This window comes from Sciurus vulgaris (genome assembly GCF_902686455.1).
Source record: "Sciurus vulgaris genome assembly, chromosome: 2".
Lineage (NCBI taxonomy): Eukaryota > Metazoa > Chordata > Mammalia > Rodentia > Sciuridae > Sciurus > Sciurus vulgaris.
Window position 1 is genome coordinate 181,752,478 of NC_136462.1, and position 18,414 is coordinate 181,770,891.

Consider the following 18,414-nt stretch of genomic DNA (forward strand, 5'->3'; position numbering starts at 1 on the left):
GGATTTTATTCAGTACCAGAGTGATCTCCATACAAATTCCTCTTGTCCTTTACCCCCTGTAAGTTTTTGCAGTCTTGATGCTGCTGCTGCAATCTAAAGACTCCCCAGCATTCGGTCCCAAAGGAGTAGGACCTATGTGGCCTCATGCTGGGTATCATGCGTGGATGGTAAGCTTGCACAGCACACCCTATCTGGCTGGTGACTTCCGTTTCTGTTCTGTACTCTGCATAGACAGGATCTCCTGGGGGCCACTGATCTGTTTGTTATTCTCTCAGCAACAGGACCATTTTCTTCCCTCTTCTGATTCAAATCCAAAAAGGGCGGGCTGGTGGATAAAAGAGGGATGTGTGTGTCAGCAGTCAGATCCTGTCCTTACCCCACCTCTTCTCATTCAACATATAGAGCGCAGGATGTCTGGAGACCTGGGAGAATGAAGCTCACTTACTCCAGGGAAGACAGATTCTACACCTTGTGAGATAAACACTCTCATAAAATCACACTGGAGCCCAGAATAGACCATCAACTAGCTGCTGCTCATGACATTGGGAGAATGCAAGTATTCCTCCAGGGAAGTAACAGACGGGCATTCCAGGCGAGAGGAACAGCCTATAGGGTGGCATGAGGTAGCTAGCGTATTTGGGGGAACTCCAAGAAGCCCAGTTTGAGCAACTGGGAGAAAAGAGGCAAGAAAGGGGTTAGACTATGCAGGGCCTTGAATACCAGACAGAAAACTTTACATTCTGCTGAAAGCAATGGGGAACAGAAATTTTAAGTGAGGAAAGTACAAGAAACTTTCATGTCTGGGCACAGGGATGCAAGGCCAGAACAGAGCCATAAGCCTCAGGATTGGATACTGACCCTGGTTTTCCAGTCAGTTGCCCTCTTTTACTTGAGGGAGAAGAGGGAAGGCGGGCCTGAGGGCCTTCCCACAGCAGCCCATAGCCACATTCTTCTCCTCCCCTGTCCTTTCACCTTATGATCTCCCACTTCCCTAGAGAACCAGACCATCTCCCAAAATGGAGGCAGTAGAGTTTCAGAAAGCTCCTGAGGCTTGGGAAATCCTGCAGGTGCCCACATTAAGTCAGCAGAGACTTTCCCCAGAACCCTTCCACCTTCCCCTGAAGTGACCTCTCTTCACCACCACACACACTATTTGGGTATACCTTGTCACTCACAGTATTTGAAGTCGCCAATAGATCAGAAAGTTACAGCAGCTGCCTCCAGGAACCCTGGTCACTGGCATTCCTGGGACAGATGAAGGGTCCTGTGATTTGGTTCCCCATATCTGCCTCAAAGTCCTGGACAGGAGCCTGGGTCATCCTGGGAAAGAAAACGTAAACTGACAGAACCTAGGGCAGGCGGACGGTCCCCCTGCTTACTGCCCTTTCCTCAGCACCCAACTGAAGACCATGCAGTGTGGTCAGTGTTGCTGAGACCAGAGCCCAATAGGATCAGTGAGTCCTCTGACAAAGCACAGATCCAACAGAAGTCAAAATGGTGCACCAAGGTTCTGGGAATCACTTTTGACAGCATCTGCCATACTTTTCTAAGCTTGCTTACTGAGTGTATGCCCTGGTAATAGCACAAGGAGGAAACTGGGCCAGGTATCAGCGGAAGGAAACAGGCTTCAGTAGGTGAGACCTATAGCCAGAAACCAGGGATTGAGGCTGAAAGGAGGGAAATGCATTAAATCAGGCTGAGGGCAGGGGTTTGGGCCACAAAAAGACAGGCTAGGCCTGGAGGGAAAGGGGATAGGTCAGGACCCAGTGCTGACCACGAGTTAACCACCCAAGAAGTTTTGTCCGTGTCAGGTACCCTATGGTCTTTTCATGACATGCTTCAAACCAGTTCCATTCTTTGACTGTGTGGTAGCAGGAGGAGCAGTTGAGGTACTCAGATGGGCAGCCACACTTCCTGAATCTGATCCAAGAGCAGTTGCAGTGCCATGGTATCAGGCACACCTGTTTCTCCTGGGGTGATGATTCAGCTGCCAGATCCAGGTAGGAGATGACCAGCCACAAGATGAACACCCAGAAGATCCACAGGACAAAAATCTTCCAACAGTGCTTCATGTCTGGCCCAGGAAATGGCTCACATGGCAGGCAGTAGACTGGCTTCTGTTACCTGGAGGGATGTGGGACTGAGGCTACAGACAGCACTTGCATTCCTCTGTCCTGTAGGCCCCCAGAGTTCCCCAACCTGCTATCCTTCCACCTCTTTCCGACCTCTCATCTCTTACCTCCCTATTCATTTGCTCACCCCAAAGAGGACTCTGAATGGGCCTGAGATGGGAGGTGCTAGAACAGAGAGATAACATAAATTGGTGTCCCAAATGCTTCCCACAAGAGGGACATCTCTCAGTGTCATCAAAGTACACATTGTGACCTCCCTTCTATATCCTGCCTAGAAAAAGTTACCACTCTCTCCTCTCTCTAACATACATTACATTGAGTATAAAACCCACAGGAAGAGGAACTAACCATGCCTTCTCTCTCTCTCTCTCTCTCTCTCTCTCTCTCTCTCTCTCTCTCTTTCTCTAGTGGTGCTGGGCACTAAACCCAGGGCTAGGGAAGTGCCAAGTGTTCTACCACTGACTCACACCCTCAGCCCATGTACCTCTTTCTTCTTTCTTTTTTGGTACTGGAGATTGAGCTCAGGAGTGCTTTACCACAGAGCTGCACCCCCAGTTCCTTTTTTTGTTTTGTTTTGAGACAGGGTCTCACTAAGTCACCAAAGCTGTCCTTGACCTATGATCCTCTTGCCTCAGCCTCGCGGAGTCACTGGGATTACAGGTGTGCACCACCACACCCAGCAATGTCTCTCTTCTTTAAGTGGACTCAAAGACATCTCACCTGAACAAGTCTGAGGCTGAACTCATGATTTTTCCCACAAACCAATCCACTCCCAAAATATCCTTATCTCAATGAATGGTCCCTATGTGTGCTGGAAGCTTAATTCCTCAGTGCTGCAGAGTTGGGAGGTGGACCTAGTGGGAGGTGTTGGGGCCATGGGAACACAGCCCTCATGAATGGATTAGGGCTTTTCTCTCAGGAACAGAAATGGGTTAGTTATTATGGGAGTTCAACCCCTTATTTTCTCTTTTGCACATGCCCTCTTTCCTTTTTTAAAAAATTTAATGTGATTAAGTAAATGTTGAATAATTTATGATTCATTTATTTATGTTGAGTTCTCCTCTCCTTTTCATACCATGCTATGAAACAGCACAAGACCTTCACTGGATGCAACAGCATGATCTTGGACTTCCCATCTTCTAGAACCAAAATAAATCTCTTTCCTTTATAAATTATCCAGGTTTTTTATTATAGCAACAGAAAATGAATTAAGACACTAGTTACTGAGACAGGAGAATTGTTTGAATCTAGGCATTCCAAGCCAGCCTGGGCCACAGTGATATTCTGTGTCAAAAACAACAGCCAAGCATGGTGTAATCCCAGTGACTCCTAGAGGCTGAGGCAGGAGGATCATAAATTCAAAGCCAGCCTCAGCAACTTAGCGAGATCTGTCTCCAAACAAAAAATAAAAAGGACTGGGGATGTGGCTCCGTGGTTAAGCGCCCCTGGGTTCAATCCCTGTTAACATAAAACGAAAACAAAACAAAAAACTATGAGGGTTGGGAAGTAGTTCAGTGGTACAGCGCCTCCCTAGAGTCGGTGACGCTCGGTTCAATCCCCAGAAGCACAGAAAGCAGGAAAAAAGTAGTTTGACCTAAGAAAAAGCGAGGAGCATTTAATGTATGTCATTACGGCAGTATTACTGCACGAGCTGCAACAGGAAGCGGGGTCGAGGGCTTAAGCGCCACACACTTGAAGACAAACACTGGGCGCACTTTCTGCACAAGGCAAGTTCAGGCGGCTATTACTGTTTCCAGTCGCAGACACCTCCTCCCACCCTCTCCCGGACCCCACACGTGGTCTTCCCAGTTGCGCCCAAACAACTCGGGCGCGAGGGGGCGTGGCAACACAAGTGGGCGGGGCGACCTGTCAGAACGCGGGCGAGGGGTGGGACCAGCGTGAACATTTGCTGCGCCTGCGTAAGGAAAGCGAGGAGGCGTGGCTCCGGCTCCGGGCCGGAAGGAGGAGGCTGCAGAGGCGGGCCGGCTGGCATCCCCTTTCCGGCCGGTCCCCATGGAGGCGCTGGGGAAGCTGAAGCAGTTCGATGCCTACCCCAAGACTCTGGAGGACTTCCGGGTCAAGACCTGCGGGGGCGCCACGGGTAGGCAGCAGCAGGGCCAGGGTTGCGGGGAGGGGGTGTCCTGAAGCTTGGCCCTGGCTCCTGGACTCAGACCGGCCTGCTGGAGTCTGAGGGAGTGGCACAGAGGCCGTTCTGACCCTCGCTCCTCGCCCTGCAGTGACCATCGTCAGTGGCCTTCTCATGCTGCTACTGTTCCTGTCGGAGCTGCAGTATTACCTCACCACTGAGGTAACGGGCGGGGCCTAATGGTGGGCGTGGCTTTGCATCGGAGGGGTCGGACCTCTATGGGTGGGCGTGGGGAAGGAGAGGCGTGATGCCACTTCTAACTGAGATAGCATTTGCCCCAGGTGCATCCTGAGCTCTACGTGGACAAGTCTCGGGGAGATAAACTGAAAATCAACATCGATGTACTTTTCCCACACATGCCTTGTGCCTGTGAGTATCTCACCATAGGTGAGGGTCGCAAGTCGCAAGGCTTTCAGGTGGGCTTCCAGATTCACACCTCCATCCTTAGATTTGGACTGGACCCCAGGACAGCCTCCTTCTCCTTATCCATTTCTGCCCTAAGGCAGGCTGTTTACCCCCAAACCCAGATTTCCATTCCATTAGTGTCCTAGTACCTTAATTTGACTTTCTGCTTTCAGATTTGAGCATTGATGCCATGGATGTGGCTGGGGAACAACAGCTGGATGTGGAACACAACCTCTTCAAGCAAAGACTAGACAAGGATGGCATTCCTGTGAGCTCAGAGGCTGAGCGACATGGTAACCAGGGGGGTACTGGGTCTCAGATCCAGAACTGGACATACCCAAGCCCCACAAATAGGCTGTGGCAGGCTGTGACATATTAAACAGCTAACATCTAGAGAAGTCTACTGGCTGGCCTAAGGTCCCTTTGCTATTAAGAGTCATTGAGTTGAAATCCAGTCTAACTTCTACATAGCTGAGGAGGGTACTTTGCCTGGCTATCACTCTCTGCTTGTTGTAGTTTGAGTAACAGAAGTTTGAGGATGAGTGCTTTATGTGATTGTCATGGTGGAACTCCTTTAGATAAATCTAAGTTACTCTTGAGTATTTGCTTCCCTATCCCATTGACTGAACTCAGCCCTTAATGCTGTTCCCCCTTTGGATTGCATATGGCTCAGTTAGGAGTCTAGGTTCTCCCTGGGAGAGGTCATAGGTGCAGACCTGTAATCCCAGCAATTTAGAAGACTGAGGCAGGAGGATTGCAAGTGCAAGTTTAAGGCCAGCCTCAGTAATTTAGCAGGACCTTGTCTCAAATTAAAAAAAGGACTGAGGATGTAGCTCAGTGGTAGAGTGCCCCTGGGTGCAATCCCCAGTATCCAAAACAAAACAAAAAAGAGTTTATGTTTTTCCAGTCATATTGCCTAGGTTCAGATCTAACTTTGTTTCTTGCAGAATGTAAGCCTCAGCTATAAAGTGGTGATAAAATATAGTACTTATCACATGGAATTAAAGGATCAAGTAAAGTACATTTGGTCCCCAACTTGTATTTCAACTTCAGATTTTTTGACTTTATGGTGATATAAACGTGTACCCATGCAAACATTGTTTTTCATTTTCAGTATAGCATTCAATGAATTACCTCAATATAGTCAATAATTTATTATAAAATATACATTGCATTAGATGATTTTGCCCAACTGTAGGCTAATATAAATATTCTGAGTATGTTTAATATAGGTTGGGCTAAGCTATGATGTTCTGTAGAACATTAAATATTGAAATGCATTTTCAAGTTATCATATTTTCAATTTATAATGTTATATTGATACACAACTCCATTGTAAGTTAAGAAACACCTGTAATATGTGTAAAATGCATAATACTGAGTGGGTACTCACTTTTAGCTTCCTTTCCTTTATCAAAGTGGCCTCCCTTAACAAGTATTGTTAGCCAGCCTCAGTTCATCTTCACAGTGGAGTCATTGTGGGGATTAAATGAGACAATGTATATAAAGTGCAGAGACCTACATGCAACTAACTTTTAGTATTTACCTTTATTGTTTTCTTTTTTTTTTTTTTTTTTTGGTACAGGGGATTGAATCCAGGGGCACTTAACCAGTGAGCCATATCCCCAGTCCTTTTTTGTATTTTATTTTATTTTATTTTATTTATTTATTTATTTATTTTAATTTATTTTTATTGTAAACAAATGGGATACATGTTGTTTCAGTTTGTACATGGAGTAACAGCATACCATTTGCATATTCATATATTTATATATAATGATGTTTGATTCATTCTGTTATTTTTTTCCTTCCCCCCCACCCCTCCCACTTCTCTTTTCCCTCTATACAGTCCCTCCTTCCTGCATTCTTGTCCCACTCCCACCCCCCATTAAGTGTTATCATCCACTTATCAGTGAGATCATTCCTCTTTTGGATTTTTGAGATTGGCTTATCTCGCTTAACATGATATTCTCCAATTTCATCCATTTGCCTGCAAATGCCATAATTTTATTATTCTTTATAGCTGAGTAATATTCCATTGTATATATATATACCACCGTTTCTTTATCCATTCATCAATTGAAGGGCATCTAGGTTGGTTCCATAGTCTGGCTATTGTGAATTGAGCAGCTGTGAGCATTGATGTGGCTGTATCTCTGTAGTATGCTGATTTTAAGTCCTTTGGGTATAGGCCGAGGAGTGGGATAGCTGGGTCAAATGGTAGGTCCATTCCAAGTTTTCTAAGGAATCTCCACACTGCTTTCCAGAGTGGCTGCACTAATTTGCAGTCCCACCAGCAATGTATGAGTATACCTTTTTCCCCACATCCTCTCCAACACCTATTGTTGCTTGTGTTCTTGATAATCGCCATTCTAATTGGGGTGAGATGGAATCTTAGTGTAGTTTTGATTTGCATTTCTCTTATTACTAAAGATGTTGAACATTTTTTCATGTCTGTTGATTGCTTGTACATCTTCTGTGAAGTGTCTGTTCATTTCCTTAGCCCATTTGTTGATTAGGTTATTTGTATTCTTGGTGTAGAGTTTTTTGAGTTCTTTATATATTCTGGAAATTAGTGCTCTATCTGAAGTATGAGTGGCAAAGATATTCTCCCACTCTGTAGGCTCTCTCTTTGCATTGCTGATAGTTTCCTTTGCTGAGAGAAAGCTATTTAGTTTGAATCTATCCCAGTTATCGATTCTTGCTTTTATTTCTTGTGCTATGGGAGTCCTGTTAAGGAAGTCTGATCCTAAGCCAACAAGGTGAAGATGTGGACCTACTTTTTTTTCTATAAGATGCAGGGTCTCTGGTCTGATTTCAAGGTCCTTGATCCGTTGTGAGTTGAGTTTTGTGCAGGGTGAGAGATAGGGGTTTAGTTTCATTCTGTTGCATATGGATTTCCAGTTTTCCCAGCACCATTTGTTGAAGAGGCTATCATTTCTCCATTGCATATTTTTGGCACCTTTGTCTAGTATGAGAAAATTGTATTTATTTGTGTTTGTGTCCATGTCCTCTATTCTGTACCATTGATCTACCTGTCTATTTTGGTGCCAATACCATGCTGTTTTTGTTACTATTGCTTTGTAGTATAGTTGAAGTTCTGGTATTGCGATACCCCCTGTTTCATTTTTCCTGCTAAGGATTGCTTTAGCTATTCTGAGTTGTATTTTATTTTGAGACAGGGTTTCACTAAGTTGCTTAGGCCTTGCTAGGTTACTGAGGCTGACTTTGAACTTGCGACCATCCTGCCTCAGCCACCCCAGCTACTGGGATTATACGTGTGCACTACTGCGCCCAGCTCGTTTTCTTACTTATTTTTATTAAAAAGACTTAATATATGTGTAGAAATGTTTAATGCCTAACCCATAGAATGTACTATGTAAATATTAGATCTTTTTTTTTTTTAATTTGTTCTAAGTAGTTGTACATGATAGTAGTAGATCCTTTTATAACTTGAATTATTAACAACCCTCTAGCCAAAGAACCCATGCAGGAACTAGAGCTAGAGATGTCATCTTGTCTGCCCTCAGCTGATGCCTTTGTCTCTGCCCTCTCCTTAGAGCTTGGGAAAGTCGAGATGATGGTGTTTGACCCAGATTCCCTGGACCCTGATCGCTGTGAGAGCTGCTATGGTGCTGAGTCTGAAGACATCAAGTGAGCAGGACTCCACGGGTGGGGAGCAGGCTTCCCATCAGGGGCCGCCTGTTAGTCAGCCTCAGCCATGGTCAGACCTGTAGCAGGTGGGTGGTCAAACCAAGAGTTTAGAGGGATATGCAGTGCATTCCTCAGTCATTGACCTGGTGGAGGTAACTAATGTTTTGTGAGCAGGTCCTCCCTGGGAGCTGCAGACCTAGAGATGAGGCTGAGTGGTACCTGCCCTTCAGCTTAGCGAAGTGGTTCAGCTACCTGGCTTCCAGCTCTGTGGCCTCTGGCCAATCCATGTCACCTTTGTGTGTGAAGAAGGATAATAATAATAATACCCTCCTTATAAGAGGCACATGAAGATTAAATATATATTGTACATAAAGCATTGAGGTAGAAGACCTAGCCCAGATTATCAAGCCCCCAGTATTTGGTAACTGCTGTGGGGCTTCCCACATCCGACCCTTGAGAAGCTGACACTGCTATTCTGGGTGTAGCCTAGGAATATTGTTTTTTTTTTTTTTTGTTTTGTTTTGTTTTGTTTTTTGTTTGTTTGGTACTGGGGATTGAACCCAGAGGTGCTCTAACACTGAGCGTCGTACCCCACCTTTTATATTTTTATTTTGAGATAGGGTCTTGTGAAGTTGTTTAGGGCCTCACTAAGTTGCTGAAACTGGCCTGGAACTTGCAATCCTCCTGCCTCAACCTCCCAAGTTGCTGAAATTACAGGCGTGTACCTCTGCACCCATCTTGGAATATATACTTTAAAGTTATTTTCAGTGGGAGACTTTGGGTATAGCTCAGTGCCTAGCTTGCATGAGACTCTTGAATTCAGTCCACAGCACTACAAAAAAAAAAATTTTCCCCCCTGTGGTAAAATATATGTGACACAATATTTGCCATTTCAACCATTTCTAAGTGTATAATTCATTGGCATTAAGAACATTCACGGTGTTGTGCAACCATTACCACTATCTGTTCCATGATAGTTCATCACCCCAAACAGATTGGGAACACATATTTTGAATAGCCTGTTGCCAATGAGGGAACACTGGGGAACATTTGGTGGCCAATGATGAGTCTAACAGAAGCTTCACAGCAGGCAGAACTGCTCAGGCTTTCTTTCCCAAGGTCCCAGCACTGGTCACATTCTTTACCCCTTGCCCCATCTCCTGTAGGTGCTGTAACACCTGTGAAGATGTGCGGGAGGCGTATCGCCGTCGAGGCTGGGCCTTTAAGAACCCAGACACTATTGAGCAGTGCCGGCGAGAGGGCTTCAGCCAGAAGATGCAGGAGCAGAAGAATGAAGGCTGCCAGGTGTATGGCTTCTTGGAAGTCAACAAGGTACCAAGAGGGATCAGAGCAAGGCAGGGCAGCTGGGCTGAGCTGTGTTGGGAAAGCTGCACCATGAAGCAAGGGCCCAGGCAGGTCCTCAGCAGACAAAGGGTGGACACCGCTGGAGAATGAGAGGAAATATCCCCTACAGGTGGCCGGAAACTTCCACTTTGCCCCTGGGAAGAGCTTCCAGCAGTCCCATGTGCATGGTGAGTGATCCTGCATCACTGGGCTGGGGAATTTTTAGACCCTGGACACCCTTTTGGTGTGTTGGCATGCCCCTCACATGCCTCATGTTCTTTTGTCTTTGGTCCAAAGCAGGCTTTTCTTCATCTCAGGACAGCAGTTTGGCACAGTGGTTAAGAGCACAGGCTGAAGAGCCAAACTGCCTGGGTTCAGATGTGAGTTTCAAACCTTACTGGCTGTGTGACTTTGAGAACATTTCTTAATCTTTTTGAACCTCAGTTTCCTTCTTGGTAAAATGGTGGTAATAGTACTGATCCCACAGGGCAGTTGTGCAGGTTAAAATTTACAGGGGCTAGGGACATAGGTAGCTCACTGGTGGAGTGCTTGTCTACCATGTGCAAGGCCCTGGGTTCAATCTCTAGCAGTTAAGAAAAACCAAAAACTGTAGCACAGAGCCTGGCTTGTGGTAGGCACTTATTTAAGTGGTACTCTGCGTGTGAGACTTTGGGAAAGCAGAGCTGGGTTGGAATTCAGATTCTTCCACTCTTGAGCTGTGTCATATTTGGGAATTATGCAGCCCTATTCAGTTTCTCTTCCATCAAGTGGGGATAATGGTGCTAATACCCCTCTCACAGGGATGTGAGATGAATGAGATTTATTCTCTTTTATTCATTTATGCATTCACTAGATATTTAGTAGTCACCCACTATGTTCCATTTGTTAGTGTTGAGAATGTTGAGATGTTAAGAATACAGCAGTTACTAAGATCCCAGCCCTAGGAACATTTTAGTAAAGAAATAGTAAACAAATATGAAAAATGTATATCAGATGCTATTAAGTAGTGTATACCAAAACAAGGCGGGATAATGATGATGGATGTGAGGGTTAGAATGGGGCACTGTGCTATTTTAATTAGGATAGTTAGGGAAAGACTCTCTTATGAGGTTACACTTGAGAAAAAACCTGAGAGAGGTGAGGGAGCCAACCATGTCAATGTCAGAGGGCACCATTCTAAGCAAAGAGAACAGTAAATGTAAATCCCAAAGACAAGAATGGACTTAGCAAGTTCAAGGTGCAGTCATGAAGTTAGGGTGGCTAGAGTCTGCCAGAGTGAGCAGAGGATTGTGGTTAGATACTGGGTGAGAGAGGTAAAAGGGCCATGCCATGTAGGTCATGAAGGGGCATTGTAGCAGCCAGGTGTGGTGGCACATGCATGTAATCCCAGCGGCTCAAGAGGCTGAGGCAGGAGTAACACAAGTTCAAAACCAGCCTCAGCAATTTAACAAGACCCTTGGCAACTTAACAAGACCCTGTCTCAAAAAAAATATAAAAACTGCGGATGTGGCTCAGTGGTTAAGTACCCTTGGGTTCAATACCTGGTACTAAAAAAAGATGGTAGTTGGCGGGGGTCGTTGTAGGAACTTTGACTTCTATGCTGCATGAGATGGGAAGCCATTATAGGACTTTGGAGAAGTCTGTGATCTGACTTAAATTTTAAAAGGTAAGTAGCACTCTGGGGAGAAAACTAGGGGAAAGGACAGGATCAGAGGCCAGTGAGGAGACCACTGCAATCATTAATCCAGGCAAAAAATGGTAGAACTTGTCTCAGAGCAGTAGTAGAGGTGGTAAGAATTAATTGGGTTCTGTGAATGCATCTGTGTAGATGTTGAAGGTAGAACTGAGAGGAGCTGTTGATGGATATGATGGATAAAGGAAAGAGTTGAGGATGACTCCAAAGTTTTGTGCCCAAGTAGTTGGGATAATGGAGCTGCCATTTAGTGAGCTGAAGATTCAGAGGGACAGGTTTACTCGTTTGGAACTGAGGGGTGTATAGTAGTATTCAGCTTCTGACACGTTCAGACTAATAGGATTTGAGTGTCTTTATAGTCACCTAGGATGCCAGGTAAACAGTTGGCTGTTCATGCCTGAGTTCAGGAAGAGGAATGACCTGGAGTCACAAACATTGGAGCCATCAGCATATTTAAAGCCGTGGGACTCCATAAATCACCCTGAAGGAAAAGGTAGATGGAAAAGGAAGAGCTCAAAGTGTGAGTGCCAGGTCTCCTATGTTAAAGGCTAAGGGCATCAGGAACCTTAGGAGGAGACTGGGAAGAATCATTGTTGAGGTGGGAATCCAAGGCAGGAGTGGCAACCTGCAAGCCAAGGGATGGGTGTTTCAAAGACTGTATCAGATGCTTCTGGACATCAAGCAAGAATAGAACATGTCAGATAACCTGGTCATCATTTGTGGCCTTGACAGAGCCATTTTGCATCACAAGAGGGAATGTGAGGGGATTTGGAGCAAGTGAGTATGGGTGAGCCTGTTGCTCTAAAGGGAGGGGAGTGTGAGCTATAATGGAGGGAAATGGGGAGCAAGGGAGGGTTTCTAAGGTGGGTGGGTAGCAGAATGTTAACTCACCATTGGAAATTGGCAAATAAGGACAAAAGGAGTGATGCTCCAGAGAGGAGGGACAGTCCCTCTAGTGAAGTCCTTGAGGAGAAAGAAGACAGAGTGTAGTGCCTTGGGCACATGGAAACACCAGATGTGGCAGCTTGGGGAAAGCAGACTGTAGGCATAGGCAGGGTAGTAGTGAGGGTGGTGGAAGCACAAGGATAGTCTCGTGTGTGGTACTTTATCTTTGTGATGTAGGAAGCAAGTCATCGGCTGAAGATGAGGAGAAAGGGGAAAAGATAGTGATTTGAGAAAGAGGAAGGATATAAGTGATCATGGTGGTTGGGAGAGGGCATGCTCAGGAGGTGGAGCAGGGCTTCCCAGCACCCCTAGGGTCTCCTTGGAGTTGGACCAAGAGTGGGATGTGAGGCCTATCATCTGGTTCTTCCCAGATGTGTGAGGGTGGGCTTAGAGTAGAGAGAGCATTGGTATCATCTGGTGTTTGGTGTTGCCACATGCTGCAAAGGTAAGGGAGTCAAAGGCACATGCTAAGAAGTACTACTGAACGTGCTGGGGCACACCCAGTGGTAGATCACTGGCCTAGCATGTGTGAGGCCCTGGGCTTAATCCCCAGCACTGCAAAACAAAACAAAAAGTAAAAATTCCTGGTGCTGGACCATAGGATTTAAGCCAGTAAAGGAGGGAAGCCAGGATATGGGAGTAGGAGTGGAGACAGAAGCCAAAAGCCAGAGAGGAGGCCTGGGAAGCAAAAGACTGCAGGTCCTTGATATAGTTGCAAAGAATTATTGGATTCAGGGTACTGGAGGGAAGGAGTGGGAAAATCAAAGTTGATGATTGGCACATGGGGTGCTTAAAATTTAAATTGCAAAGGGTTGTGGTTAATGATAAGGGTTAAGGAATGGCCAGCAGAGCTGGTGGCTCAGGTGGATGAAAGATAAGACTAGGAAGAAGGGAATGTCCAGGAACTGGGAGGCCAGGAAGGCTCATGGATGGGACTGTGGAAATCACAGGAACTGTGATGGGGTAGCACAGGAGAGGGACAGGCAGTTGCTGAACCACTGAGAAATTGTGGGAGAAATGTCCTAGAAGTTCTGTGGAGCTTCACAACTACAACAAGAAGGGATGGGTTGCCAGGAGTTGTAAGGCACCTCAAGGGACAGTGATCTGAAAGGGGCAATAAAGAGCAAGAGAGACCTCCCTTTAGGCCAAGAAGGGGATGGATGTGGAAGACAAAATAGTCACTAACTGAGGTGATGCGAGGTCGTACCTTGAAGGGGGAGAGCTGGGCAAGGGGGTGCAGGAGCACGGGGGGTGTAGCTTGGTAGGGAGCACTTGCCTGACCTGTGTGAAGCCCTGGGTTCCATCCCCAGCACTGCAAAAATAATTGAATAAAATGAGAGTGAAGGGACTGTGTAGAAGTTGATGCTGGGCATTGCTCATGACTGAGTAACAGACCCAGGGAAGGGTGTGGATGGGTTGGGAATCAGGACAACACGGGGGATATACAAAGTCACTTGGTGAGAAGAGTGTAGGGCGTGAGAACTGAGCTACTCCGAGTGACTGAGGTAAGCAGAAGGTGGAGTCCTGAGCAGCCCTGCAAGTCCTTCAGTCAGTATGTGGAGTGAGGCCAAGCGTGGGGAGGGCAGGTGCGAGTGGGTCTGGGGGACTCTGCAGAACTCTGGAGGAAGGTAGCTCACTAGGATGTAGGAAGGTTATCAGTGAGGAGTGGTTGGCACAAGGCCTTGCAAGTACTCAGTAGGAGGTAGTGCCTCAAAGGCAGTAATATCTCTGCTTCTCTGCTGGGCGCTGTTATCAGAGTCATGAACCCCAGGGCAAGAGTTGCCTTAAGCATGGAAGGATGTTCAGACACAAAGCTGTAGTTGCCCAAGACCAGAAATCTGCCTGAATTGAGCCCTGGGAGCTACTTTCTGATATCCTTCTGGATTGGGGAGTGGAGTATAATCTTACTTTGTAAAATTTACTGAGTATTTTCCCATCTTACCGGGTCCTCAGGACAGCCCTTTGCAGAGGAGACATAGGTTCAGGAAGGACAGTGATTTGTCCAAGGTCACACAGCTAGGAAAGTGACTCTTTGGACTCTTGGTCTTTTGTTCTTCCTTGGCCAACACACTTCTGTCCCCAAGCCATCTTGCTCTCTTCTTTGGCTAGGGAAGGGCTCCATTGAGGATACAGAAAGACTTGCTAGCTGGGGCCAGACCTTGTTGCTGAGGCAGGAACATTCTAGTCTTCCCTCATACCACATATCTTGTTCTATAGTTTCACTGTGAAGCTCTGAATCTGTGTTCTCTTCCTCCCTTCTCTCTCCTTCCCTCCCCCATGCTGCAGTACATGCTGTGGAGAGTAAGTGGCCCTGTCCTCCAGGGAGGCAAAGCCCCACTTCTGGGGCAGCCTATCCTAGGAAGTGGGGAGGTTTGGATGGGTTTGGGATTGGGGTCTTCTCTGGCCTGCCTGCTCGGTGACTATAAAGAGCACTGGGACATATCTTTAAGGTAGGATTCCTTGCAGCAGGAGGGATTGGGGGTTAGAGGGCAGGAAGAACTTGTTATGGAACAGTTGGTACAGGGTGCCCATGGGATTCCCTCTGGGGAACTTGGAGGGAAATTGGGGAAAGAGCTAAACATTCTCAGGTCCCACCTCACTTTGGGGTTAAATGATTTGCTGTCAGACTAGTCAGTGGCTTTTGTTTCCTGAGTCATAGGCTGGGCCTTGGGAATGAAGGTCTCAAGTTCCTGTGTTTGTCAGGGAAGAAATGGCCTGTATTCTTATGACCCCTGAGGAAAGTGCAGACTCACACAGGCTCAGGGCAGGCCCTTTCTGTGTCCTTAAGCAGGACCAGGAGGTGTGAAGCTGGATTAGGGGTCAAAGAGATTCAGGCAGGTCACACTCCAGAGGGAGGAGGGAGGATGCTTGAATAAGGACTGAGGGGGCCAGGAGACCAGTTTGCTCCCCCTGATGACCCTTTCTCCGTTCTCTCCTAGTCCATGACTTGCAGAGTTTTGGCCTTGACAACGTACGTACCAGGTGGACACCATGGATGGGGGGTGGGTGGGGAGACTTGGCTGCTGCCTTCATTTCTCTGAGGCAGGGTCACACATAGAGAACAATATGCCCCTCTGTGGAATCCCTTCTGTGGGTTGAATGAGAGTGAGGCACTGAGATCTGAGCAGGCCAAGGGCAGGGATGTGGATGGACAGGAGCATCTTAAACTGAGGGAGCCTCAGGGCAAAGTTAGGAGGGAGTGTGGTGCTTATAAGGAACAGCAAGGGCAGGTGTGGGTGGGGAGACTGGGGGAGTTGGCGGGACCAGAGCACACAGGACTTAGAGGCCACACTGAGGTGTCCAGTCTTTCCCCTAACAGGGACACTGTCAGCCTACCCTAAGCAGGGTCATGACATATCAGATTTGCATTTTTAAAAGATCTCCCTGGTGGCTGAGACACAGGAAGGGAGTTTATCTGGAGAACAGGCTTTCATGGCTTAAGGCCTCCAGGAAAAGTTTGCACCTGCCATGCAGAGTCAGTACCTGGTCCGAGTGTACCCACATGTGAGTGAAGCCAGTACCCTAGACTCGTGAGCCCCAGGAACCTGTGTGAACAGTGAGAAAGAAAGAGTTCTTAGGTAGGAAATGGGAGATGTCTCTCTTGGACAGGTTTTTTTCCTTAAAGCCATAGCTTCTCCCAGACAGGGCCCTTCCTTCCCTTCATCCTTGCTTTCCCCATCTTACAGACAGACCTAGGCATCCCTCTCTGCTAGTGTAATACAGAGCTTGGTATCGGGTGGGGACTGTCAGGGACTTAGGCACTGATGTTGCTTGCAGATCAACATGACCCACTACATCCAGCATCTGTCATTCGGGCAGGACTACCCAGGCATTGTCAACCCCTTGGACCACACCAACGTAACTGCACCCCAAGGTACCAATCTGGGAGGTAGTCCCCTGCCACCAAAGCCCTGCCTGGCACCCATGCCCAATGCTTTCTTCTCCTTGCAGCTTCCATGATGTTCCAGTACTTTGTGAAGGTGGTACCCACAGTGTACATGAAAGTAGATGGGGAGGTGAGTCTTCAGGAGCTCGTATGTCATTCTCCTGCTTGGTGCCAAGCATTGAGAGCCTTCATTTAGCTCCTTCAGCCTGGAAAGTCAAGTCTCCTCTTATCCCCATATGGTGGATACTATATGAGACTCAGAGGGCAGGTGACTTGCCCTGACAGAGTTCAGGCCTGGGCACTACCAGATTTCAAAGCACTTGCCCTTTCTACCACCCAGATTTCCATTCCTCCAGTGCCTGCTGTCCCCCTGGGATCTGTCCTGGACTGGGCACTGGCCAGGTCAAGTCTTCTGGGGCCCTGTTCCATTCCTGCCCTGACTTGTGGAGCAGCCTCTCTGTAGAGTGGTAAAAAGCAAGGGGCTGAGGGGCACGGAAGTCAGTCCTGACCATAGGATTGGCCTTGGAGAGTCGTTTCCCACCCCTGGGCCTCCTGTGAGAGCATCCACCAGATGGAGCTGGAATGGGTAACTGTAAAGAACTGGTGACTAGAGGGGAAATTGGGATGGCAAGGCAGTCCCAGGGAGTCTGGGTGGTCCCTATGCCTTGCAGTATTGGTTACCAGTGTGGCACCTTGTTCTCTCTCTGTGTAGTCAAGGCTCAACAAGATGAAGGGCGGGGATGGGGAGGGTTGGGAGCTAGCTCATAGACCCAGCTCTGGCCCTGGCTTCCTTCCCACCCCAGGTGCTAAGGACAAATCAGTTCTCTGTGACCAGACATGAGAAAGTCGCCAATGGGCTTCTGGGTGACCAGGGGCTCCCTGGAGTCTTTGTGCTCTATGAGTTGTCACCTATGATGGTGAAGCTGACGGAGAAGCACAGGTGAGAGGAGGGGACGGGAGTGGCCAGGCCTGGGCCTGTGGGAATAAGGTGCTCACTGAGCCCACCTGCTCCCTCTGCCAGGTCCTTCACCCACTTCCTGACAGGCGTGTGTGCCATCATTGGGGGCATGTTCACAGGTAGGAAGTCTAAGGTGTCTGTCTGGGGGTTGGGGTCACAGTGGGAATATGAATTCCGAGTGGACCACGTTTGGGTTGGGAAGAAGGTGCACCTTAAGAGCCAAGGGAGATGCTGACCTGGCCAGTAAGGTGACAGACTACAAGGTTGAGCCAAGGGTCCGGCTAGGCCAGAGCAGCTTTTGTCTCTCCCAGTGGCTGGACTCATCGATTCGCTCATCTACCACTCAGCCCGAGCCATCCAGAAGAAAATCGACCTAGGGAAGACAACGTAGTCATCCTCTACTCTGTTGGTTCCTCCCTCTCTCCCGTTTCTCCGGCCTGTGATTATATCCGCAGCCTCTCCCACCCCCACAGCCCTCACCTCCTCACATTCGTCCCCAGCCCCAGGTTGATAAATATTGATTGTGATAATATTTGCTTGGTCTCCATGTCATTCTTGGGTCTGGCTGGAACCTGGGAACAGCCCCTCATCTTAGCCTTGTAATGAACTCATCATGACTGACAGATGCCCTCTGGGAGCCCCCACATGAGCATACCCTTGTTAATAGGGTTTTAAACGCCAGATTGTTTTAAACCCCACAGCTGTCTTCAGTCCCTTTTCTGTGATCAGATGGACCTCGCCAGGGTGAGTGCCCTGGACCCACCATGGCCCTTAGGCTTGTGGAGTAACTGACCCCAGTACCACTATTACAGGGTTCACTATGGGTTGGGGTTTGTCACCTCTCAACAACTAAAGCTAGACTGCTCCCTGCAACGCTGAACTTAGCCATCTGATCCTATCATGCTCACAACCTGCTCTGTGCCGAGTACCAAGAAAGCTCTTGGCCCACAGAAAAGCCGATCCAGGTCCTCACAGGAAGCAAGGAGGGGATGTGGCAGTAGCTATTTGGCTATCTTGGAGCAAGACCAGTGCCCAGACCCTTGGCTTGGGACCTATCCAGGGCTTCCCACTAGAGCCCTTATGACAGGTGGAGAACTGTGGCCCAAAGGCCTCTCCACAGTCCAGGGATCCAGGGATGGTAACCACCAGTCAGTTCACCAGATAACTTATTGGGGCGTTTCAATGTAAGACTATGTAGCAAGGAGAAGCAGAAAATAAGGACAAAGATGTTTTAATCCAGTTTCTCACTAC

General features: G+C 47.6%; 1 protein-coding gene across 1 annotated transcript; it reads left to right on the forward strand.

The window, feature by feature from the left end:
- The first annotated feature begins 4,072 nt into the window (after positions 1 to 4,072).
- On the forward strand, positions 4,073 to 17,695 carry ERGIC3 (ERGIC and golgi 3). The gene is made up of 13 exons (XM_079128317.1): positions 4,073 to 4,233; positions 4,370 to 4,440; positions 4,560 to 4,647; positions 4,857 to 4,976; positions 8,244 to 8,337; positions 9,504 to 9,669; positions 9,812 to 9,869; positions 15,259 to 15,290; positions 16,097 to 16,193; positions 16,271 to 16,335; positions 17,009 to 17,145; positions 17,227 to 17,282; positions 17,475 to 17,695. The coding sequence occupies exons 1-13, from the start codon at positions 4,146 to 4,148 to the stop codon at positions 17,552 to 17,554; spliced, it is 1,152 nt and encodes a 383-aa protein (XP_078984443.1). The 5' UTR covers positions 4,073 to 4,145; the 3' UTR covers positions 17,555 to 17,695.
- The last annotated feature ends 719 nt before the right edge of the window (positions 17,696 to 18,414 follow it).

Excerpts from the sequence above, each read along its gene's own strand:
- ERGIC3 (XM_079128317.1), top strand. The coding sequence starts at position 4,146 with ATGGAGGCGCTGGGGAAGCTGAAGCAGTTCGATGCCTACCCCAAGACT. Across the intron at positions 9,870-15,258 it reads CCAGCAGTCCCATGTGCATG|TCCATGACTTGCAGAGTTTT; the intron begins GTGAGTGATCCT and ends GTTCTCTCCTAG. Across the intron at positions 15,291-16,096 it reads AGAGTTTTGGCCTTGACAAC|ATCAACATGACCCACTACAT; the intron begins GTACGTACCAGG and ends TGTTGCTTGCAG.